This window comes from Carassius auratus, chromosome 9, assembly GCF_003368295.1.
Source record: "Carassius auratus strain Wakin chromosome 9, ASM336829v1, whole genome shotgun sequence".
Lineage (NCBI taxonomy): Eukaryota > Metazoa > Chordata > Actinopteri > Cypriniformes > Cyprinidae > Carassius > Carassius auratus.
The window spans coordinates 20934912-20960985 of NC_039251.1; the positions used below are offsets into that span (position 1 = coordinate 20934912).

The 26074-nt window shown below is 38.6% G+C and overlaps 1 protein-coding gene across 1 annotated transcript; it reads right to left on the reverse strand.

Moving 5' to 3' along the window:
- Positions 1-218: 218 nt before the first annotated feature.
- LOC113108695 (armadillo repeat-containing protein 8-like) lies at positions 219-25802 on the reverse strand. The gene is made up of 22 exons (XM_026271974.1): positions 25712-25802; positions 23034-23110; positions 18140-18211; positions 17652-17794; positions 17398-17495; positions 17224-17316; positions 16869-16949; positions 16696-16771; positions 15521-15611; positions 15371-15431; positions 15032-15232; positions 14761-14856; positions 14519-14601; positions 14091-14172; positions 13924-14010; positions 13608-13700; positions 13374-13523; positions 10620-10715; positions 6127-6222; positions 5863-5935; positions 1680-1773; positions 219-1575 (listed from the first exon to the last, which is right to left on the reverse strand). The coding sequence occupies exons 1-22, from the start codon at positions 25757-25759 to the stop codon at positions 1542-1544; spliced, it is 2025 nt and encodes a 674-aa protein (XP_026127759.1). The 5' UTR covers positions 25760-25802; the 3' UTR covers positions 219-1541.
- Positions 25803-26074: the final 272 nt, after the last annotated feature.

Genomic DNA, 26074 nt, shown 5'->3' on the forward strand with positions numbered 1-26074 from the left:
ATATTTGTATTTCTTTTTTTATTTTGGGGTTTTCTGCAACATTTTTGGACACAAAAGTAGAAGAAAGGACATTTGGATTCATACCATAGACTGTATATATGTATGTATGTATTTATATATAGACCCTATCATGACACCACACCCTGTTTTTATAGCATAAAATTGCTAATTAAGCAAAGACAATTGAACATTAATCAACATTGTAAGAATTCAAATCATGGAAACAATCTTTCGGAAACATTTATTTGAAGTGCAACTTGATTTTTTTGTTTGGCTTAACGGTTTACTTGGAGAAGACGAGGTTTATGACCTGTTCTGCACTCAGCCACCAGATGGCAATCAAAATGTTAAGGCTTCACTTTTCAAGATGTGTATTTTTCTCGATTCAAACATGTTTTTACCCATTATGAGCACCAAGGCTAAACATATCTAGAACATGTGATAACTTACAGAGTTCATTTTCATCATTATTCAGAACATTCGGTGGTAGAAGATATGAAATTATTTGGGAAAAAATAGGTCACCGGCAGGATTCAAACCAGTTTTTCCAACATAAGCACCACAGCCTGACATTTCTAAACCATTTAATATCTGCTAGGCCTCATCTTCAAGCTCTTCTTTGCTAAAAAGCCCTTCCCAACCCAGAAAAAAAAACACACAAATCAGTGGGCTGCACCATGGCAGAGGCCTGCAGATATTTGAGTGGAAACATTCACTATAGAGCTTCAAAAAGAGGGCACTGATTTGTGTAATGATGAAGGGAGTGAAAATGAGAAAACAAGAAAGCTGTGTAAAGAGCAAACAAACTTTCACCTTCTATTTGGGGTTGGATGGTTTCTACGAAATGTCTTTGTATATGACCCAACATGCTGCCTCTCCAGATATACCCACATCAGCCTAAATTACAGAGAGGGAAATACAAAGGGGAAGAACAACCTGCAAGGGAAATTAAAAATCCAAAAAATATATTTATATATTTATATTTATATATATTTACGAGGTATGTATCCACAAAAAAAAAAGAGAACAAAAACAAGCAGTCTTTTTCCTAACCTTGTGTCAAAGTCCCAATTAAAATAATAATAATTGTTAGAATAATAATAATAGCAATAATGAATCAGCAAACCAAAATAAGGAGACTAAGCTCCTAGAAGCGTAGCACTGAGAGGTCAGTCGGCTTTCTCCAAAGGGAGTCCAAAGCATCAAAGCCTCAATCCACCAGGTGGCGCTGCAACACACTTTGAGGAGCTTTTTTTCATTCACATTAAGTCCAAAAAACAAACAAACAAAAATACAATAGTTCCAAGATTTCAGCAGAAAACATATTAAGCCAATGTAGCTGAAAGCCCAAAAGGTGTTGTGGCCCCCAGGATACCGTGTCTCTTGATTTACGAAGCTGTTCAGGGTCTCCACAACAAAGGGTATCTTGTGCAACAAAACAAAAGGAAGAGCAAAACGAAACTCGAATCTAAAACAAAAACTCGGGAGATGTGATCCTCCTAGAGATTGCTAGTGAGGCCATATCCCGCCTTCCTTCGAGGTCATGCCAAATACTGCTGCATCGCCGTTTTTGCCCTGAGAGAAAGAGGGAGATTTGAAGAGTCAAATCATTATGGCACCAAACCAAACAAAAGATGAAACAACTACCAACAGATTGTGAATGAAAATCGGTCCATCACCTGTCACAGAGGTTGGGATCTGATGCCTGGCTGAGTTTGTGTAGGATATCAACAAAGCCCATCTCCCTTAGCTTGTCTTGTCTCTCTTGTGAGCCTGGAGGAAGTGGAAAAACACAAACTTGTATTCTTGATAATACACAAAGAGTCCTATTTAACTCATGCACTGGTATCATGAGTTTCTCACCGTCCTCCTCATTCCAGATGAGGTTAGAAATGCAGAAGGTGGCAGCCAGCTGCAGCTTCACATTGGAGTGACCCTGAAACATGAACAGAAGAAATTACCCAGAAGCAAAATAACTATCCATAGGGGGAACAGTGATAAGGTGGAAACAAGCAACAGTACAAGGACACTATGGTAGAGACAATAAAATAGTTTGAAAGAAAGCATATTGAAAAAAAAAAAAAGCCCACAACTGACAAACCAGATGAGCTAATGACAATTCACTGACCATGTAATATTTAATTTTTTGGAGCATGTCGTCATTGGTCATAATGAGTTCCTTGGCAGTGTTTCCGTCAGCAATATTGGCCAATATGCACAATGTCTGCAAAAAAAAAAAAAAAAAAAAAAAAAAAAAAACAACACACAAAAGCATTGATAAACATCAACTCTGGAAAGTATTTAAATTCTTCTTAATGATTGTTCCAGGTTCAATAACAGTTATCAGGATGTTTAAGGGAATGTAAGACATATATATTTATTCACACACACACACACACACACACACACACACTCCTGACTGGAAGCTTCCTTGGTTTATTCACCAACATTGATAGGAGCCAGGGAAACCATGGTTTGGACAGCTACTGTGGAGCTATCAGAAGCACACGGTGTCTGCCCTAAGCACTCCTGTGGAGTGTCTCCCACAGAAGAGGTATCGGAGTGAAGGCATACAGAAGGCAGTCTGGCCAATTGTGCCTAAGTCCTAACGGACTGGATGCTACCACCTGGGTAAACGACCACATGCAGTGAGTCATGTTTTCTGAAGCAAATAGGTCTACTTCCACCATACTGAACTCTTGCCAGATGACCTGAACTACATTCGGGTGTAGTCTCCACTCCTGGATGTATTCGATTCCTGGATAGAGCATCTGCAACCTGACTGACCAATCCTGACAAGCAGCCCTCAATGATGCGAACCGTGGAAGTGACCAGGTGAGGATCTTGCGAGGGAGTCACAACAAACTCTCTGACTTTGTACCCCACTGGTGATTCAGATTGAAAAACGGATGTATTGCTAGAACCGGAAGGAAATGTCTCAAGGCCAGAAAAGCTGCATGCATCTCCAACAGGTTTATGTGGTCCATTGACTGGTTTCTTGACCATTTGCCACGGATACCTCTGTGGATACCAGGCCATGAGGGATGCATCAGTTGTTATAACCTTGCGACAAGAGTAGATAATTCCTAATGGCACACCTGCTGTTAAAAAGGTTAGGGACATCCACTTGCAGAGGACACGCATGCAATTGCGTGTCACTATGATCTGCCGATGCTGATTCGGAGACTAATCCAATCGCAGAAGGTTGTTCCATACTTGCAGGGGTCGCAAATGGAGTAATCCAAAGGAAATGGATGGAGGAGGCTGCTTTTAGCATTCCGATTAGCCTCAGTAACACTCCATACTGTAGAGACACTACCAGATGAAACTGGGCAAGAGGTTTGGGATATCTGTCTTCCGAGACATGGAAGCACGCATTGAAACTTGGCGGAGTGAGCAACACGCGTGTCAGGTGTAGTCTGCTAAATTATACCATTGTGGCCTTTCATGTCCTTAAACATAATCCTGCTAACTGAATACGAGTTGAACCTCGAGTTGAACCTCTGCTTGTTGCAAAGAAACTTTGTCTGTTGCACTTCCATTACTCAAACCTGTGATCTGCGTGTCTTGAGTTCATCATGGATCAAACACTGATTTCAAATCAATCAATCTGGGACGCTATACAGCAACTGAAAATTGATATGTTCTCTCACTTTGACGCGAAAATGGATAATATCCAATCGGGCTTACAAACAATACAAGGCTCACTGTCCACACTTGGTGATCATGTGTCTGAACTTGAACAAAGAGTAAGCACAAATGAAGACAACGTAACGGAACTTCAAAAGTATGTGAAAACATTATTAACTGAAAACTCTTACCTGCGTGATAAAGTCGAGGATGCAGAGAATCGCAGTAGAGCATATAACTTGCGTTTTGTGCATGTTCCGGAAAAATCGGAGGGTCAGGACATCATTGGCTTCATGAGAGAGCTTATTCAGTTACTTCTGGGGAAAGAGAACTTTATGGTTCCCCCAGTTATCGAGAGAGCCCACCGTTTTCCCACCACGCTACAAACGAATAAGCTGAAAGTTGGGCCAAGGCCAATCCTCGTGAAATTTCTTAGCCTCCAGGATAAACAATTAATATTACGCCTTTCGCGTGAGAAGAAGGAACTAAAGTACAAAGGCAACCGCGTCCACATCTTCCCTGATTTCAGTGCCGGCATTGCTCAAAAACGTCGTCAATTTGATGCTATCAAGAAGAAATTCCGAGAACTGAAGATGGAATATTCTCTCCAATATCCTGCCACACTGAGGATTACTGCAGCGGGCAAAGTAATCCTGTTTAAAAGTCCTGGAGATGCTGAGTCCTTTCTTCGGGATTTCGAGGCTCAATCTCAGAATGACTGATTGTTTCGTTTAACCCAGGAAAAATATTATTTGAGTTGACTCTGTTGCTGTTGTCATTTGTGGCATGAAAGGCTCACATTTATTGAAGTGAGTCATCTATCTCTCAGGCCGATTAGTTCAATTTTGTTATATTTTGTTATCATATCTTATTTTATTCTTTATGAGATCGGTCAATGTATTCATATATAGCCTACCATCAATGTCTGGAAGTCAGTTTGACTCAGATGATTGTTTGTGAAGGAAAAAGTTATCTAATATTATTATTTTTTTTTTTTTTTCTCACCTCATGTAATTCAAGTAAAAAACTTAGCAGACTGCATCTGTATTGCTGTATGTTTGGCCTATTTGGTCTATGATTGTACTCGCGTGCGCTAGAGCGCGTGCGTGTGTGTGTGAGTGTGTGTGTGTATGTTATTGCGTGGTTATGTGTATGTTGCTCTTCCAACCCCACCCCAGTCAACCTGTTCTTTCATGCTCTGAATAGTTAACATGGGTAAAGGCTATTGTTATGCCACCTGAACATAAGAAGTCTGTCACATAAAATTGACGTTTAAGTAAGGCCAATGTAGCTGAAAGCCCAAAAGGTGTTGTGGCCCCCAGGATACCGTGTCTCTTGATTTACGAAGCTGTTCAGGGTCTCCACAACCAAAGGGTATCTTGTGCAACAAAACAAAAGGAAGAGCAAAACGAAACTCGAATCTAAAACAAAAACTCGGGGAGATGTGATCCTCCTAGAGATTGCTAGTGAGGCCATATCCCGCCTTCCTTCGAGGTCATGCCAAATACTGCTGCATCGCCGTTTTTGCCCTGAGAGAAAGAGGGAGATTTGAAGAGTCAAATCATTATGGCACCAAACCAAGATTTCAAGATTCAAGATTTTTATTCGTCACATACAAAATTATATATAGCATATATAACCAGTAGTGAAATGTGAGTCAGGTCCGCTCCATGGACAGTGCAATTATTAAAGAAAACAACACAGATGAAAATATACATAAATAAAGCTATGTAAGAATGAAATAAAAGTAAACAATAAAAATATAAGAATAAAATATAAAAATGTATATTGTAGAATTAAATATAGAATGCAAAATAATGTGCATGAGTGTAAACTGTAGTCTTAAATATTAAGATGTACAGGGATGTACAATGTGCATATATGCATTTTACTGTAGTCTTAAATATTAAGATACCCAGGAATGTACAAGAAGCAAATGTGCAAAACATGGCGACACTGTCAGTGTGTCTATGTGAGGTAGTGAATAAACCAAACAAAAGATGAAACAACTACCAACAGATTGTGAATGAAAATCGGTCCATCACCTGTCACAGAGGTTGGGATCTGATGCCTGGCTGAGTTTGTGTAGGATATCAAACAAAGCCCATCTCCCTTAGCTTGTCTTGTTCTCTCTTGTGAGCCTGGAGGAAGCGGAAAAACACAAACTTGTATTCTTGATAATACACAAAGAGATCCTATTTAACTCATGCACTGGTATCATGAGTTTCTCACCGTCCTCCTCATTCCAGATGAGGTTAGAAATGCAGAAGGTGGCAGCCAGCTGCAGCTTCACATTGGAGTGACCCTGAAACATGAACAGAAGAAATTACCCAGAAGCAAAATAACTATCCATAGGGGAACAGTGATAAGGTGGAAACAAGCAACAGTACAAGGACACTATGGTAGAGACAATAAAATAGTTTGAAAGAAAGCATATTGAAAAAAAAAAAAAGCCCACAACTGACAAACCAGATGAGCTAATGACAATTCACTGACCATGTAATATTTAATTTTTTGGAGCATGTCGTCATTGGTCATAATGAGTTCCTTGGCAGTGTTTCCGTCAGCAATATTGGCCAATATGCACAATGTCTGCAAAAAAAAAAAAAAAAAAAAAAAAAAAAAACAACACACAAAAGCATTGATAAACATCAACTCTGGAAAGTATTTAAATTCTTCTTAATGATTGTTCCAGGTTCAATAACAGTTATCAGGATGTTTAAGGGAATGTAAGACATATATATTTATTCACACACACACACACACACACCACACACACACACACACACTCCTGACTGGAAGCTTCCTTGGTTTATTCACCAACATTGATAGGAGCCAGGGAAACCATGGTTTGGACAGCTACTGTGGAGCTATCAGAAGCACACGGTGTCTGCCCTAAGCACTCCTGTGGAGTGTCTCCCACAGAAGAGGTATCGGAGTGAAGGCATACAGAAGGCAGTCTGGCCAATTGTGCCTAAGTCCTAACGGACTGGATGCTACCACCTGGGTAAACGACCACATGCAGTGAGTCATGTTTTCTGAAGCAAATAGGTCTACTTCCACCATTACTGAACTCTTGCCAGATGACCTGAACTACATTCGGGTGTAGTCTCCACTCCTGGATGTATTCGATTCCTGGATAGAGCATCTGCAACCTGACTGACCAATCCTGACAAGCAGCCCTCAATGATGCGAACCGTGGAAGTGACCAGGTGAGGATCTTGCGAGGGAGTCACAACAAACTCTCTGACTTTGTACCCCACTGGTGATTCAGATTGAAAAAACGGATGTATTGCTAGAACCGGAAGGAAATGTCTCAAGGCCAGAAAAGCTGCATGCATCTCCAACAGGTTTATGTGGTCCATTGACTGGTTTCTTGACCATTTGCCACGGATACCTCTGTGGATACCAGGCCATGAGGGATGCATCAGTTGTTATAACCTTGCGACAAGAGTAGATAATTCCTAATGGCACACCTGCTGTTAAAAAGGTTAGGGACATCCACTTGCAGAGGACACGCATGCAATTGCGTGTCACTATGATCTGCCGATGCTGATTCGGAGACTAATCCAATCGCAGAAGGTTGTTCCATACTTGCAGGGGTCGCAAATGGAGTAATCCAAAGGAAATGGATGGAGGAGGCTGCTTTTAGCATTCCGATTAGCCTCAGTAACACTCCATACTGTAGAGACACTCCCAGATGAAACTGGGCAAGAGGTTTGGGATATCTGTCTTCCGAGACATGGAAGCACGCATTGAAACTGAATTGACAGTCATCCTGATGAACGAGATGGATTGTGCAGGGAACAGAGAGCTCTTCATCGGAGCAAAACCAGCAGATCATCCAGATAGGGTAGAATCTGTATTCCCTGGGCCCACAGTTGAGACTGGGCACCTTTCATACATCTCGTAAACACAAGACGGTCTAGGGAAAGGTAAAATGGTAGAAATTTAAACTGATAGGTCTTGTTCTTGAAACTGAAGCATAGAAAACTCCTGTAATGCATGGCAATCGGAACGTAGAAATATGCATCTGTCAGGTCTACACTTGTGAACCAATCCCCTTCTGCAACTGACTGGAGAACATCGGTCACATGCAACATCCAAAATGGGGAGCTTATTTAGAAACCTGTTAGGTCTCCTATGTTAGCTGCTGGGTAGTCGCAGACAGCATGCGTTTCTTCAACATCTCAGATACATCAGGACCAAAAAAATGTCCAGGAATGATGGGAAGATCCTTCTTTTTACAATCTTCCGGTAATCTGGTCTGAGCGAGCCATACCTAACAGCGAGCATTCAAAAGTGCTGCTGTGAGAGATCATAGCTCTCGAGTCTCGTGCCCCATAGCTAGCAAGGCTGTCTGTAAAAACTGTGGGACAGAGGTATCCACCTCCACCGTTTCCAAGGAGTTAGAAGCAGCCAAAAATGAGTTGGCAGACAGTATTTTCATCTCAAATAATGTAGGCAGCTGACTCATAAACTTTCTTCATAAGGGAATCTGTGCAGCCACACTGAACACTAGGGCATTGAGCAGTTGCCTGCAGTGCTTCGTCTGGTGACACCACTAGCACCAAAACTGGCTGTTCAACTTCAGGTACATTCCGCACACCAATGGACTCTGGCTCTGCCATTGAAGCCAAAGTGTGACTATTCTTGGATTGGCTTTTGGCCATATCTGGCCCTTTGAGGGAATTTGAAAACTGCAATGAAATACACTCATGCTGTCACAGCAAAGGAATCCATAGGTGAAGGTTTGCGGAAAAAAACATGAGACTGAACAGGATGTGCAGGAAATTCATCAAGGCCAAGAAGTGCAACGTTTTTGAGCTCTCTGCTGCCAGGTTAAGTGCTGGTAAAACATCAGCATACCGTTTGAGGTCCAACTCCACCAAATGCATCGGTCTCTCCGATATAGGTAGTAAACTACAATGCAGACTCGGGTTAGTAGTAAGTGCTTCTTTCAGATTTTGAACATGATAGACAGAGATCGCCACAGCTTGGGAGGATGAATAATCCTCTGTGCATGCGTAGTATGTGTTAGGTATGTAGACATGCGCAGAGCATGATGATTTTAAAAGGCAAGAGCAAACAAACATACACAAAAAATGGCAGAGTATTTGGTACGGTTGTAACAGCCTAAGAGTTTGCTAATGCTTCTTTAGCAAAGTGTGGATTTACTTCACCAATATTACAGCCAACAGCAAACTTGCAAGCAACAACGTGCAAAAAATGACAACTAACCAAAAAAAAATTTACAGTATAATACTGTTCTCGTTATAATGCAGGTGCAACAGCGCTTTCATATTTTTTTTTTGATGCTGAGTGCAAATGGCTGTGCTTTGTGTTTTTAACTCGATGCAAGACTGTCTGAAACTGTAGATGCAGAACCAAACTGTAGAACCATGCCCACTTTTTTAGCATTTCTTTATTACTATGGTGAGAGCTAACCATGGCTAACCAGATATATATCTCGCATCGAGTTAAAAACACAAAGCACAGCCATTTGCACTCTGCAACGAAAAAAAACAAACAAACATGAAAGTACTGTTGCACCTCTGATAACTTTAGGCTTATTCTGCAGCGTTAATATAAGCCTTTTGGTTGTGTCACGGAGCTGTACAAATGGTAACACTTAAAAAGTAAATGAAGCGCGTTTGTGCCAAATTCTTATTACAGTACAAAGCTAAAACATACACTCTCCATCAATCCCTGAACGTTTCTGTCGGTTAATATACGCGGTCTCGCAGTCTAAAGCGTCTGTCATAGCGAATCAACACATGCCGTTGTGAATAATTAAGGGAAGCGTCTTCTCACAGGATAAGAACACGCAGTCTCATTAATCATTTAATATACACCAAAGAGTCATCGATGTACTAGTCCATTTACCCATCACAAATTGTGACGTCAACACGATGTAGATTTTAAACCCGGAAGATGAAAGTAGCATAAAAATGCTTAAAATTAACCAGTTTTCTCCAACAGTTAGAACTAGGTCTGCACGATGTGTTGTTTAAGCATCGATATCTCGATGTACGAATCCACTATAGTCACATCGCAGGATGTGCGATGTAGGCTCTCGTAGTTGATTCATTAACTGTACGGGCAAGCTGCTCCCCAGCCCTTGACGAATGTGATTCGCGGATTAATTGCACAGCTTAACCATCAAAGAGTGCGCGCGCGAGAGAGAGAGACAGAGGGGGAGAGAGAGCGAGTGCCGGCCGCAAGCTCACCATCTTCAAACTACACGAGCGCTGTCTTGCTCTCTCTCTCCCTTGCGCATATTAATCAGTTGACATGATGGTGCCAATGTTTAAATAATTTAAAATGAGAATGTAAGGTGTACTCACCCCATTTTTGTTTGTAAGAAAAAATTAGATTCGATTTCATATCGCAATATATATCGCAGAAAAATAAAATATCTCAATGCCATTTTTTCCCAATATCGTGCAGCCCTAGTTAGAACTAACCAATAATAACATTGTCTTCTATGACATGAAACACTAACACCTCTACTGAAATCGCAGAAAAAGTAGTCTGGGGTTTTATAACCCTTTAAAGATCAATTTCAGAGCATAGTATTAATGATTTTACTGTAAGTCTTGATGAGAAAACAATTAAAACAAATTATGTATGCCACAAAAATGCCAGTTTAATGCACCACAATGTTTAACACTCAAAACCTGATAACTGATCAGGGGAGAGGAGAACCAACTGATAACAAGACAAAAGTGCTAAAGACTTTTCCTATGGGATTTAAGATACTAACAGTTTTACATTTTAAAAAGTGATGTTAAGACTTTAATACTTTTCAAGGACTTCTACAGACACTCTGAATAGACACAAAGATCTTTTTTTTTTTATTATTATATTGTATTAAACTGGGAACATTCTTTTAACAAAGCACCTGTGAAAAATAATAGTTGCTTGCGAAATCTTACTAGTCTGATTCTGTAAGCACAATGTCATCTTTGTGTGTTTGAGAAGCTCACCTGCTCTTTGACCTCTAAGCTGTGTTCTCCCTCTAGGATTAGCGTGACCGCTTGCATTATCTGCTTCCCATGTGAGCTCATGATCTGGTCTATATGCTACCAAAGGCAGGGAAAGAAAATCAGTGTGTGTTAAGACAGTGAAAGGCAATGTATCAGACCAATCACATACAGGTGCATCTCAAAAAATTGGAATACCGTGAAAGTTTTTTTTGGAAACCAATTTCAATAAGTGAATCTTTCATATACAGTATTCTAGATTATATGTAAAAACATAAAAAAAAAAAAAAAAAAAAAAAAAATATTTTGGCGATTAGAGTTTACAGTTCATTAAAGTCAAAAATTCAGTGTCTCAAAATATTAGAATATTTCCTAAGATAAATAAAAAAAAAAGGATTTGCAAAACCCAAAAGTTCAAGTTCTTTAAAATATGTTCATTTATGGACTCAATACTTGGTAGGGGTTCTTTTAAAACAAATGACAGCATCAGTTAGGTGTGGCATGAAAGCGATCCTGTGGCACTGCTGAGGAACTACTGAGTCTTCAGCTCGTCAGTATATTGTTAGATCAACAATTTCTCATCTTTTTCTTGAAAAATCCCATTGTTTCCATATAGGGTTCGGGTCAGGTGAGTTGGCTGGCCAGTCAAGCACAGTAATATCATGGTAGGCAAGTCACTTGGAAGTGGTTTTGGCATTGTGGGCAGGTGCTAAGTCCTGCTGGAAAAGGAAATCAGCATTGCCAATAAACCTGGTCAGCAGATGGAAGCATAAAGTGCTCCAAAATCTCCTGGTAGACGGCTTGCATTTACTTTGGACTTAAACACAATGGACCAACACCAGCAGACATCACGGCACCCAAATAATCACTGACTTCAGAAACTTCACAACTTAAAGCAGCTTGGATTCTGTGCCTCTCCAGTTTTCCTCCAGACCTAGATTTCCAAATGAATTGCAAAATTTGCTTTTATCTGAAAAGGAGACTTTGGACCATTGAACAACAGTCCAGTTATTTTTCTTCTTAGCCCAGGTAAGATGCTTCTGACGTTGTACCGGTTTCAGAAGTGGCTTGGTAGCCCTTTTCCTGAAGACGTCTGAGTGTGGTGACTCTTGATGCACTGACTCCAGCTTCAGTCAAGTTCACTCCTTGTGAAGCTCACCCAAGTGTTTGAATCAGCTTTGCTTGTCAGTATTCTCAAGCTTGTGGTCCTCCCAGTTGTTTGTTCACCTTTTCCTTACAGTCAACTTTGTATTTAATATGTTTTGATACAGCACTCTGTGAACAGCCAGCCCATTCAGTAATGACCTTCTGTGACTTTCCCTCTTTGTGGAGGGTGTCAATAGCCACGTTTTCACTGTCAGGCCAAAAGTGGGTGTGCTAGTGCGTGCCAAGGCCAATCGTGTTTCCACTGTCATTTCCGGTGCTTGATCGTCCCTTGTCGGTGCTTCCTTGGAGCCAGCGGCCCAGGTTTTTTTGCCCGATGAAAACCTTGGGCCAAAGCGGGTCAGCTGGGGTTAGAGGAGTTGGAGTGATTATGAACCAAGGCAGGGTATCTCTTCGTCTGGAGAGGATCAGCATCGTGGATCATTTCATAAAGATAACAGCTGTAATACCAGCTTTAAAAAAATGTTTTAAATAAGTTGAGCTCAAAACTAACTTTCAGTCAGCAGCGAGTGTTTAAAATAACTTGATCCGATATGGATAATAATCACCATACAAGGCAGGAATATTTATAAGTGATGCAAAAGACTTTTGCACGCTAGGCATTAACATTACCATAGTAAACATGGTAGCCTAAATGCGACCACATGAAGAAATCAGATGTCAGCTTCTTATTCTCTGTCACAATCATGTATTTATTTAGTAACATATTTTATCTGTCATAAGTCTTGCCTCGAGATTTTAGTTTTTTTGTTTGGGAGATTTTATAAAAATATAGAAATGATCATTATTTCTACAAATAATACAAATAAACAGAAACCGACTCGACTGAATAAGCAGGTTATGTTCATAACGCTTTATTTCTGTGTGACCAATTTCCAATTCTGATAAATTAATTCATTTTGATCAGTGCATCACTTATTATAGTAAAACATGAATGCTTTTGGATTTAAATATTTAAAGCATGCAAACAAACAGCTACTTTTATTGTGTTCGTTTTGTGATTGCGCTAGTTCCAATGACTTATTTCTTATTAGTTTTCTGATAACTTCTCTTTGTTGGTGAAATGATGGGGGATTACATGACGTTGTTCCTGAGAAGCGTGTAAAGGACGGATTTAAGTGAAGAGCAGTGGAGCTTCTGGCCGGACAGTGGAAACGCAGTGCTATTTTGGCCTCGGTGCTACAGGTTCGAGGCTATTAGCACCACATGGCCCATTTAAAGCACTAGCTCACACTGGCCAGACAGTGGAAAAGCGGCTAATGATTGTCTTCTGGACCATTGCCAAGTCAGCAGTCTTCCCCATTATTGTGGTTTCATGAAATACAGATACCCGCAATTTATACTGTAGGGATGGTCATTTTAATGAAACTCAAATATAAATATTCTACAATTTTAAGATACTGGATTTTTTACTCTCATGATCCGTAAGCTCTAATCATCAAAATGAAAACAAACAAACAAAAACTTTTTAAATATTATGCTTTACATGTAATGAATCTAGAATAAATTAAAGGTTAAACTTTGAAATGTTACAAAACATTTTTCTACTTTTTTTTTTAGATGCACCTGTATATACTTGCATATATGACTTACCGGCCGGGTGGAGAGCAGGTTTCGAAGCAAGCCCAGTGTTTTCATGAGCACATTCGTATCAGGATCAGACAGGAGTCTAAAGAGCTGTTCTGTGCCCAGAGCTCGAACTATCTCCACCTTCACCTTCTGATCTGCCTGGAAGGCCATGTTCTGCACAGAAACACATTATGGCTTCTGATGACAGAGTGTTTTCATACTGAAGCTTTGGTGTGGACCGAAGTCAGCTGGTCTTACCATGAGAGCCCAGATGCCATTGACTCTTAGAGCTGGGCTGTCACTTTGGGTGAGGCTGCATAGTAACTCGATGACCCCAGACTCTAAGATAGGCTGTGAACAAACACATACACAATCACTTACGACCAGCGGCACTGGGAATAAGAATTTGATGTTGGCTTGAGAAAGCCTGACCAGAAAGTCTCAAGTAGTTTTAAAAGCTTGAAGTTTAAAGGTTTTCAGTATGAAATAGTTATATAATGAAAATCATTTAATGTAAGAAATTTAAAATTCTGGCTGTATAATACTAATAAACCAATGAAGTGTTGTACTTTACCTCTTTGCTGGGTGAAAACTCCAGCAGTAGGTTGCATAGTGTTGAAGAGGCCATGACCAGGACCTCATCTGGTGCGTTCTGTAATAACTACCCACAAAAACAAATGTGCATTCAGTTAGGGTTTGACTAGTCTGCAGGTTTCACTCATCATCTTCTGAATATCATACCTTCATTAGTGGCTTCCATACTGCATGATCATGGAAACTTGTCCTTAACTGTTGTACAGACCGTGATAAACTGTGAAGACATCTAGAGGAAGTTTAAAAGAAATAAATAAAAATAAGAGCAAACCAAAACCTCCTTTCTTTGTTTGATTTTTAAATTCTTTCACTATTCAATTGTTGTACCTTTTCAACAAACACATTTAACATTTACACTACTATTCTAAAGTTTAGAGTTGGTAAGATTTTTTAAAATGTTTTTGAAAGAAAATGCTCACCAAAGGCGCATTTACTGTACTTAATCAAAAATACAGTTAGAACAGTAATATTGTGAAATCTCACAGACCCCCAATTTTTGAATGGTAGTGTACAATGGCAGTTTTTATTCTCCTAATTATTTTTGATGGACAACTAAGAGAAAATGTGTGTCATACCTGACTGCTGCTAACCGTACTTTGATACTAGATTCTGATAGGCCACTAACAATCCTGTCCATCATATTTTCCGTCTCCGTAATCTGTAGCAGGGAAATTAATGTTAACATCCTTAGCACATTCACCACATCTACCTAATAACCTGTTTTAATTTTCAGGGTATCAAAGTAGTCAACAGTCATACTGTAGATTTTTTGATGGAAGACAGAGCACTTATAATACAATACAATATAATACACCACCTTTTTCCTGATATCCTCGTCATTGGAGCCCAGAGAAGCATAGAGTTTAAAAGCTGCCTGTCGCAGCTCATGTGCATGTTTCAAGTCATGATCCAACTACAGAAAGACAAACGATCACTTAAACTGATTTAATTTCACTTGAAAAGAGTTTAAAAGTTACCTGGTGACATCCTTGAAATCTACATACTTGGCTTTATATAAAAACAATAGAAGTCTCTGTAAAGCCAAAATTTGGAAAGCTATTGAAATGTGTGTGTGTATGTGGAGTTACCCTCTTAATATCAGTAATGGCGCTGACGGAGCTTGGGTATTTAAAGTAGTCAGCCAACATGGACACGAGGTGGTCAGTGACGCTTGCAATCCGCTGCAGTTCTACGTCCGGCTCCATCAGGTAGGCTAGCGTCTCAGCCCCCTCCACCCTCTCCTCCAGTAACCGCTCTTTACTGCACATCCTCACTAGGCACGGCAAAGTCTGTCCACACACACACACACACACAGGCATACGCACACGCACACAGAGAGAAAGAACTAGTTCACATGCACTTTAAATGACACTTTTGCATTCATCACATTCATTCATAACATAAATGTGATTTTTCTTTTGAGGTACCTTTAGTACAACACAGTTGTCGTCTGTCCTGATGGCTCCTGCTCGACACATGTATGTTAAGCTGAGAAAAAAAAGTGTGCAAGTTTGTAAAAGCTGAAAAAGGTTACACATGTATTTTTATAAATAGCCTGCAGGATGAGATTTACTCACCATTTGGCGGCTGTAAGCTGCATTTCAATGGGTTTGTCCCTTTGCATCATTCCAACAAAAACCTGAGAGAGCTGCTCACCATCTACAAGCACTGAAAAATAACACATATACACAAAATATGATTTTCAGCAGACTGAAGTATTATTTTATTAACATACAGAAAATCTAAATAAAGGTTTTAAGCTTTGAACCAAACATCTCTTATATAACCACATCTAATTCAAAGAATAAAATTAGCATTTTAATAAGCAATGAGCAAAAAACTATTTTGTCTTTTTGATGCATTTAGATAGAAGTAAACAGTGCTGATAATTTTTAGGCTCCAATACTACACATTAAAATAGGTATTATACACTACTGCAGTGCAATACAGTGATATTGTGAAATATGGTTATTATTTAAAGTTTTCTATTTTAATATACTTCAAAATTTAATGTATTCGTGTAATGGCAAAAGTGAATTTTCGATAGCCTTTTCTCAAGTCTTCACACAATCCTTCAGAAATCATCCCAAAATGCTGATTTGAGAAATGTATTTAAAACTTTGAAACATTTATTTATTATTTTATTATATATTACTTTATTTATTTATTTAAAATAGTATAATTATTAAACCTTTGTGCTGCTTTATATTCTTATAGAAATTCTAATAAAAATGATTGAATAAAACAACAATTTATTTGAAACTGAATTCTTTTGTAAAGTGTTTTTCTGCCACTTTGATCAATATAATGTATAGATTATTGACCCCAAACTTCTAAACACTAGTGCATATAGCTACAGTACCATGGTGGCTTTCCAATAGATAACTTAAACCAGCAAGACTCCACTTGCTAGCAAAAGCTCACTCCAACTTTTCCAAGGTAACGATGTAGATCTTCACCAAAATCAGCAATTACATTTCTAACATACTGCACTGTAGCTTCTACAGAATCATATATCTTCACCTAACAACCTCAAACTGTCTCTATGGAGGTTCTGAATGGTATTTTTTACTTTTTTCAACCTACTGTTCTGCACTATTCTTTTATTTCACTGAACAGTGATTCAGATATTACCAAAGATAATGAAAAACTGCAACACAAGAGAAGTCAAAGAGAACCTATGATGAACGTAAGCCAGGAGAACAAAATTAGTGGTGATCCAATGATAGAGGATGATAGAGGTCGTGCTCACCATTCACCAGTGTCATGGAGACCTGAGCGTTCTCATGGGCCAAAACTGAGAAACACTTTAACGCCTGCATCCGTACCTACAGAGAGGGTTCACAGACCATTATTACTCTGAACACACGACATGCATTAAAAATACAATTACAAATGCAAAAGCAATTCATTTCCTTTTTGTACCTTATAGGAGGGAGATATGAGCAGAGGAGAGATGTTCTGGATGGCACCGTGGTTGAACAACACCATCTGATGTTCTGGAGTCTGGACACACAAATTATTCAATGCATTTTTTCAATAGATAAAATTATTTCAATAGAAAAGAAAATATGACTTTGCCAAGAATCCTAAACTGGAATACTGCAACCATTTTATGGTTTGACACGTACCCACAGGTGCATGTTGGCTAATCCTTAATAAAGCTTAAAATAAATCTCTTATGTAGCTAATCTAATAAGCATTTAGAACTGGAACCATTCTTTTCTAATACTGAATAAATGTATACGTGACATGTAATGCACAGAGTTGTGTGTGCTACCTTGCAACAGTGGGCGAAGATTTGTGTGATGTATTCCTGTGTGTGCTGTGACCGACTCAGCAGGGACATGAGATGGGGGATCACAGTGGGGTCCTGATGCAAATTAAAACATGTTGATCACACTTCCTATTAAGAATGCACATATGCCATTTCGGAATGTGCATGTTGTCTTACTGTGTAGAGCAGCTGCACTGGAGTGACTGGACTGATGAAGATGGTTCTTAAACAGCGCAGACATGCCTCAATGAAGATCAGATCAGAACACAAGAGTCCTGCAAAAAACAGAAAACACTGGTCAAAAGTTTGGTATCATGAAGATTTTTTTAGAAGGAAATCTCTAAGGCTCATCAAGGCGGCATTGATTAAGCTATTTGATAAAAAAAAAAAAAAGTTAAAACAGTAATATGAAAAATAGACAGAACAAGCACCTTGAAGCAGGGCTGGGATGATGTGACAGTCCACCAGGGACTTGATGTTGTTCTCTGTGCCCATTGCCAGACTGCCCAACACGACCGCACATTCAGTCCTCAGCTCCAGACTAGAGGAGCTCTGCTGGAGGAGATACAGCAGTCTACACACACACACACACACACACACACACACACACACACACACACACACACACACACACGTATATCCTCATCAGCAGTGAATAGCATGTAAAACAGAGAAAACAGCTTTTGCCATCTTTAAGGTGTCTTAATTAAATAAACCTTGTTTATTTATAGGTTTAAATATGATTTTGAATCCCAGATTTTGAATATAATCTCAGACTTTTGGACTTCACTGTAATTTTACAGCTACATTGGCCCAGCCCAGACAACTGGATACATTAACTGATTTTTCAACCTTACTGGCTGTGTCAAAACTCATTGCAGTACTATTGGTGAAAAAAGGGTGAAGTGGGTGGACTTACCTTGGCACGGCTCCCAACACTATCAGGTTGGCCTTCTGTTTGTTGTTTCCGATGACAGCATTCTTCATGTCACTGTCAATAAATATGCAATCACTTATAACTCATGGTGCAAAACCATGGCATAGAAACTTTCTATGGCATAGAAACTTATCAACAGAAGAACATAAGAAATCATTTTGAGACTATTGGGCAGAAAAACAACAAGCTGGGTGAAAAAAGCTGTACTGTGGTTGCTGACTTCAAAATTTAAGTAAAAAAAAAAAAGTACTTAAACTGCTGTTTACTAGGGATGTAACAATTCACTCAACTTACGATACAATACAATTTTCTCACGACTGTTTTGGAACAAATGAGATTTAAGACATGAAATGGAGCACTTTTATTATTGATTGGACAAAATGCTGCACATTTATTTGTTAAACTGAACAAAACAAATTCAAATACATTTTAAAACAAACCCCAAATCGAATAACACAAACAAAAGAAATCAGAGACTAGCGGCGACTACTGCATTTTAATTACAAATATGCCGCATACATGCAGCGTGAGCAGTTTTTTTTTGCACAATTAAAAAATTGCAGCAAAAACAGAATGATCTGACATTAGTTTTGTAAAACAATACTATAAAATATATATCCATAAAACAAAAACAGCAGACAGGCTGAATTAGATGCAGTTCACAATCTGAAAGCATGTGGTGCTTATGGAACAGCAGCAGTACAGAATTTTCATGGTTGCCGTTGTAAACAAAGCAGAGCTGTTCAAAAGTTTGGGGTCTTTTGATTTTTATTTTTATATTTTTAAGAAGATAATACTTTTATTATGCAGGGACACATTAAACTAATCAACATGACAGTAAAGACATTTACATACATTTACATTTACACATGCTTTCAGATTGCGGGGAAGTCGTGGCCTAATGGTAAGAGAGTCGGACTCCCAATCGAAAGGTTGTGGGTTCTAGTGTCGGGCCGGACGGAATTGTGGGTGGGGGGAGTGCCTGTACAGTTCTCTCTCCACCTTCAATACCACGACTTAGGTGCCCTTGAGCAAGGCATCGAGCCCCCAACTGCTCCCCGGGCGCCGCAGCATAAATGGCTGCCCACTGCTCCGGGTGTGTGTTCACAGTGTGTGTGTGTGTGCACTTCGGATGGGTTAAATGCAGAGCACAAATTCTGACTATGGGTCACCATACTTGGCTGAATGTCACGTCACTTTCACTTTCATACCGTATTTTCCAGACTATAAGTCATACTTTTTTTGGATGGTCCTGCGACTTATAGTCAGGTGCGACTTATTTATCAAAATTAATTTGACATGAACCAAGAGAAATGAACTAAAAGAAATGAACTATAAGTCGCATTTATTTAGAACCAAGAGAAAGATGGTAATGTTTGGTAATAAATGCGACTTATAGTCCAGTGCGACATATATATGTTTTTTTCCTCTTCATGACGTATTTTTGGACTAATGCGACTTATACTCCGGTGCGATTTAAAAGACTGAAAATTCTGCTCTACCATTACAGGAATAAATTGTTATCTTCAGTTGTAATAATACTTAATAATATTTCTGTTTTTACTGTATTTTGATCAAATAAATACAGCCTTGGTGAGCATTAGAACATTTTGTTTTAAATATATTTTTTATATCATACTATTTTTCATATGCCCATTATTTTTTTACAAGGTTTAAATATTCCTTCAGTATGAGACAAACATTTTAGAAGTAAAAATATTACATTTAGTATTTCAATTAATATGGAAACTGCATGTACAATAATTAAGCAATAACGCTGTTTAAAACAGCTTAGCAGAGAACATTGCTGTCTTTATTGGACATGTCAAATGTAATTGGTTAGCGTACATTTGAATGATCTGAGGATTACAGAGGCTGATAACGAGAGCAAATAGTAACACCCTCCTAGCAGACTCTCATCTCATGACTCAACACCTGAATGCACATATAGCACACAAAGGTAATGTATCGAGATTCTGCTCTGAACAAAATGGGCATGCCTTTGAATATTTTTATTTTTTTTCTTCTAGAATGCTTTTTTGCACTAAAATGAAAGACAATGCATGTGCAATCATAATTGATGCTTTATCAATGCTTTTCTTTATCAACAGTACCCAAAATATTTTTAAATATTCCATAATCACAAACTCATGCAACATTCAAAACAAAAAGTAATGAAGAGTGGAGTGTTTACGAACGGCAGAACAAAGTAATAATAGATACACAGAGCATTAACTACAAACCTAATGTACACCATTTGCCCTTTATTTTGATCCATTATCACTAAAGTATGGAAGCCTGTTTCTGCCACAGTTGAGAAAAAATATGATTCTGTAAGTCACAATAATAATGGGAAACGTTCTTATATTCAGTACACAACTTTAATGATCATGCATATTGTATATACAGGCATTCAGGCAGACCCAAATTAGGAATGCAACACAAAACAGCAATGCTTATGCATTTTTGCTGAAGAACAAGTGGTTGCCATGGTCGTGAACAGAGCCGGACAGTAACGGCGTACATTTACTTGAGTACAGTACTTAAGTACAATTTTGAGGGATCTGTACTTTACTCGAGTATCATTTTTGGGGAGCACTCATGACTTTACTCAAGTACGTTTCAGAGGCAAATATTGTACTCTTTACTCTGCTACATTTCTATCTATAACTGTAAGTACCCGTTACTTCTTCAGCCCCGTCCACACGGAGATGGAGATTATCCATCTGTACAAATATCCGCGTCTACAAAAACCACAAAACAATGTAGTATACATGCCAGACCAGCATGTGGCGCTGTAATTCTGCCTCACAGATACACTTAAAACGAAGAAGACATTGACTTGCTCATAAACCTTACGCGTGGTACACAAAGGAACATGGAACAATTCATTTATTAATCCGTGTTAATATTAGTTAATAAAAAGACAATCGTTCAGTGTTTGTTCATGTTTTTGTTGCTGTTACGTGACGTAGCCATAGACAGTAAAAGAAACGTAGCGGTGTCTGACTAGGGGCGAGATGTGGGCTGATGACGTCATCTTTTCAGAAAATGTATTCGAAAATATATTCGCCGTCCAAACGAAAACACAAAGGGCGACATTTTCAAATTTATCCAGTCTGGGTCTCGGTTTCAAAAAACATCAGTTTTTCTTTTCCAAAACGCCGGATTCCTTGTGGACGAAACGCCTATCTGATATAAAATGTGTGCGTATTCACAGAAACGTGTCTCCTTGTGGACGAAAAAAAAGGAAAAAAGAAAAGACGACGACTTCAGGACATTTGATTGAATTGAAGTACAGTACACACACACACACACACACACAGAGTTGTCACACATAGATTGTGTATGTGAGATTGGCGTTATTTAGCTGAAAGTATTTTCTCCTGCCTTTTGCCTGTATGTCAATGTGAGAGAAAGGGGCTTAATACTGTCACTCAAATAAGCTGAATTTTATTTTTCCTTCATTGTACGCTGACCTAAACGTCTTCTTTAATCATTATTATTTTCTCTTCTATGCTGCGTGTATAACACGGTCAGGTTCAGGGGTGTACAAATTAAAAGACTACATGCAGATAATATATCATAAATCACTATTTAATGATAGATTATACACTTTAGATTACAGAACAAGTGATGTTTGTGGTGTTCCTGCATGGTATTGACCAACAGATGCCGTCACGTTGCATCATCCAATTTCTCATTATTATGAGATACTAAGGCATGATTACGAGAAAGTATCTCATTATTATGACTTACAGAATTATATATTTTTTTCTCAAAGTGGCGGGAACGGGCTTCCATACTAAAGTGCTTGCTGCCTTTGTCAAGAAATGAAAAAAGGAGAAAGAAATATGAAATTGCCCAGTGCTGCTATTGTTAACAGAAAAGGAAAATAAACTACTAAAAATAAATAACTGAAATAAAACTGTAAAAAAATATAAATATCAGATAACAAACTTTTTTTTTAATCTCAAAAAAACAATTATAAATGCTTTTTTGAACTAATTGGAATAACCTAAGATACTAAGATTACTGAAACTGAAATAAAATTAATATATATTATTTTTCATTAAAAAAATAAATAAAAGCCAATTCAAAATTTCCAGAAGGATCTGGACAGCATTATTATTCTTTTTTTTAAGATTTATTTTTGCCATATTATGCCTTTTTATTTAGATAGAACACAGATTGACAGGAAGCGAAGTGGGTGAGAGAGAGGTGGTGGGGATCGGGAAAGGTCCGCAAGCCGGCACTTGAACTTGGGACACCCAAAGTGCAATGGCGCTACAAGTCGGCGCACTCCCCACAAAGCAATTTACGTTGACTGGACAGAATCAATTATTCATCATTATTCTTTTAGCAGGCCCCCAACTCTAAAAGAAACCAGCATTTCCTAGTGATTATAACAACACCAGCAATGGTGCAACGCGAGATCACGTTCATCCTGCTGAAATGATTGTGACATTACTATAAATCAGCATAAATGCAAAAAACTTAATGTATTCAAAAATGCAAAAACCTTCATGTTTTAGTTAATGGCTGCTCTGAAGGATCTATTTGGAAAAGTACGGCTGTGGCAGTCGGGAAAACATCAACCTAACAGTAACCAGAGCTGGAGACCGGAGTTAAAAATAAAGATGAAGAGACCCGATCTGCAGCTCCCCAGATACACTCACATAAACACAAAAGTACAGCACCTCAGAGCTTCTTTTATATTAAACAAAAAAGAACTAAAATGTACTTGCTCTCTAAGGACTAAAAACAACCTCCTTTGGTGACAGCCTCATCTTTAGGACTCAGAAATTGAACATGGTGAACTATAACACAGAGTAGAGCGCTACACACAAGGAGGGATACATGGTTGTTTACTCACATGACTCCCTGCAGCACGTTCTGTGGGTCGGGGTCAAAAAGCCGGTCAACATAGTGGCGACTCGTGGCTGTGACTTCCTGCATTGTGACAAAAGACAGCACAAAGATGATTCAGCAAACTTATCCCATCGGAGGCATCAAAACACCTTCAGTCTCGCCCCATAGCCTCCTCCCTTGCTCACAGGGTCACAATACTTTGGTCTGTTTACCCTTACAGCTGCCAGCTGTTGGTGGAAGTCTCTAGAAGGGGAGCAGAGACCTGCTTCCCATCTCCTCAAACACTGCAACTCACTTGTACAGGCAGAGATGGCAATTTCAGGCCAGGGAAAACTGGGAAGGACATCCACCCCATGAGATTCACTCCCATGAACTCTATAATTTCATAACAATGTAACATAATGGTGTTTTGCTGTACCAGCCAAACCTGTTCTGACACAAATGAGTTTCCAACAGACTTAAACAATGATTGTTATAATTAATAAATTACAGTATTACATTTCCCTATGATTACCCAGCCCTAAAGAAATATTCAGCTGTCAGTTTGGCCAGGGGTGTCAAACTCAATTCCTGAAGGGCCGCAGCACTGCAGAGTTTGATTCAACCCTAATCAAACACACCAGGGGCCTGTACCACGATGGTAGCTGAACAAATTCAGAGTTACAGGATTTGTTTTGAGTTGACAATACCAAACCTCTCCAATCCGGATTTGTTGGTACCATGATGCTGTTCATCAACTTTATTTGTCAACTCAGGCTTTGATCCTGAGTTTGTGGAGCGCGTGCACATGGATGTGTGACATCACTGGCGAACAGCCAATCATGAGCCTTGCAACACAAAGCAAGCTTGATTTACTTCTTGCGAGAGACCCAGCGAGATTCAAAACTAAAGGTTAAAGGTTTTGCTAAAGGTTAAGAGATGGAAGAATATGACAAATTTAAATGTCATATGAAAAATATAAAATATAAAATAAATAATCTTGCTCTATCAATGCAGTTACATGAAACTTAAGTTAGCTTATACATTTGAAAATATATAGTGATAGAGACTCGAACATGTAAGGTAAGATTTTTTTTTTTTTTAAATAGTGCACTATTTTGATACTACAGCTTATTTATATTACATGATCTGTATACATTAATATCTATTTAAAATAAACAATTTATAATAACTGTTCAACTAAAATTGCTTGTGTGTAAAAGATAAATAATTATTATAATAATAATATGAGTCACAATAATTATATAAATTATAATACGACTCCGTAATTATCATTAAAGCCAGACTTCTTCTATTTCCTTTTTTTAGCATCAGTGACCTTTGATTTGGAGCTAGATAAACTGGAGGAGTGACTTTGTGTCAGACATGTGTCACTTCTCTCACATCTGATTAGTCCACCTTCAGTTTGAGATCTCGAACCCAGAACATAACCTGCCCCGGAGAAGGTTAGCTGTGGAGTTTGAGTTACTATGGCAATGAATGCCGCTAAAAGCCAAGCCACTTATGTGGTACCTAAAACCCAGGATTGGTGCAAACTAACCTGAAACTTACCTGGCTAGCCAGCTAATCTAGCTTCATGGTACAGGCCCCCGATCCAACTGATCAAGTCCTTCAGGCTTATTTGAAAACTACATGGTATGTTTGTTGGAGCAGGGTTGGAACAAAATTCTGCAGGCTCCGGCGCTCCAGGAACTGAGTTTGACACCCCTGGTTTAAACAATTACTTGTAGGGCTTCAAAATGACTAATTGCAATTAAGGGCATTCAAAATAAAAGTCTATGTTTACATACTATATGTGTGTGTACTTAGTATATTCATTACCTATATATAAATACACATACATATATGAAGAATGGAAATGAATAAATTTTTTTTTTTTACAAATAAAGATAATGAACAAAATTTCATATCCTACTGTAAAAATGACTTTTGTTGGGAGTCTCGGAAACCGCAGGTATAAAATACTTGTGATGAACAAACTGCGAACACCGCAGGTATATAATACTTGTGATGATCAAACTGACTTTACACAGAAACAGTTTTAATATACGGGAAACCAATTTACTTTTCTGAACATATCATTCAACAAAAGGTTAGTTTTAACAATATCACACTGCAGAGACACACATTCAATGTATTAGAAGGGAAGATAATAAACCTAACATGAAGGCTAAAGTTGAATGATGTCCTTTACAAACAAATCATCATATTTATGTTTTCTTTTTTCTCTACCACTACCATTTTAAGTACTACGTGAATATCGGTATTCATCCAGTAACACACTATACATCAAAGTACACATCATCTGACCCCATCACTGATCAACATGTGTCAAAACACACAGCACAGAACCACAGGGCTGTCAAGAGGGGGGCGTTACCACCACATTAGCTCATCACCTCATCCTTTAACAGCTTCATCGGATAATATTAAGCAGGTTTGATTTTGTTTTTGAAGCCCCAGCTCTAAATATAGACTGAAAACTAAATATAACTTTGATTTGACAGGTCTGAGCACATCCAGATCTAATGTTGACCACACAAACACAGAGCTAGCCATCAAACACCACATCGCAAAAAATTTACATCAATTGCTAAAGTCTATCTAACGTGTCTATTGTCTATGTAAGTGATCCTGAGCTGAAAAGGTTAGGTTTTAATGGGTATAATCAAAGAGACTCACAGATAACACGCTGATGCGTAAAGGGGCCTCCAGCAGGCACGCCATCATTCACTCAGCGGAACATTCACAGCGGCACTTTCCACATAAACACAACTCAATCAGCGGAGCATTTACAGCAGCACTTTCTCCAAAAGCTTGATAATGTAGAACATGCAGAGCAGCACTTTCCACACCTTATCTACTTATTATATTTATTTATTTTTATAAATTAATTTAAATAATCTGAAATTAAAGCAATGCATAATTGAAATAATAACAAGTATTTATCATTACTCAGCTATTAATTACTATAGATTACTTATTTTAAATTAAATAATAGAGAAAAAGAGACGCATCCTCCTTTGAGCCAAATCTTTATTACAG

Bases quoted from the DNA above. Each gene is read 5' to 3' on its own strand.
- LOC113108695 (XM_026271974.1), bottom strand. From the start codon at position 25,759: ATGATGGCGTGCCTGCTGGAGGCCCCTTTACGCATCAGCGTGTTATCT. The intron at 15,612-16,695 runs GTGAGCACGACC...GTTATTTTTCAG, and splicing joins CTCCATGACACTGGTGAATG to TGCTTGTAGATGGTGAGCAG. The intron at 13,701-13,923 runs GTAAAGTACAAC...GTTTGTTCACAG, and splicing joins AGTTTTCACCCAGCAAAGAG to CCTATCTTAGAGTCTGGGGT.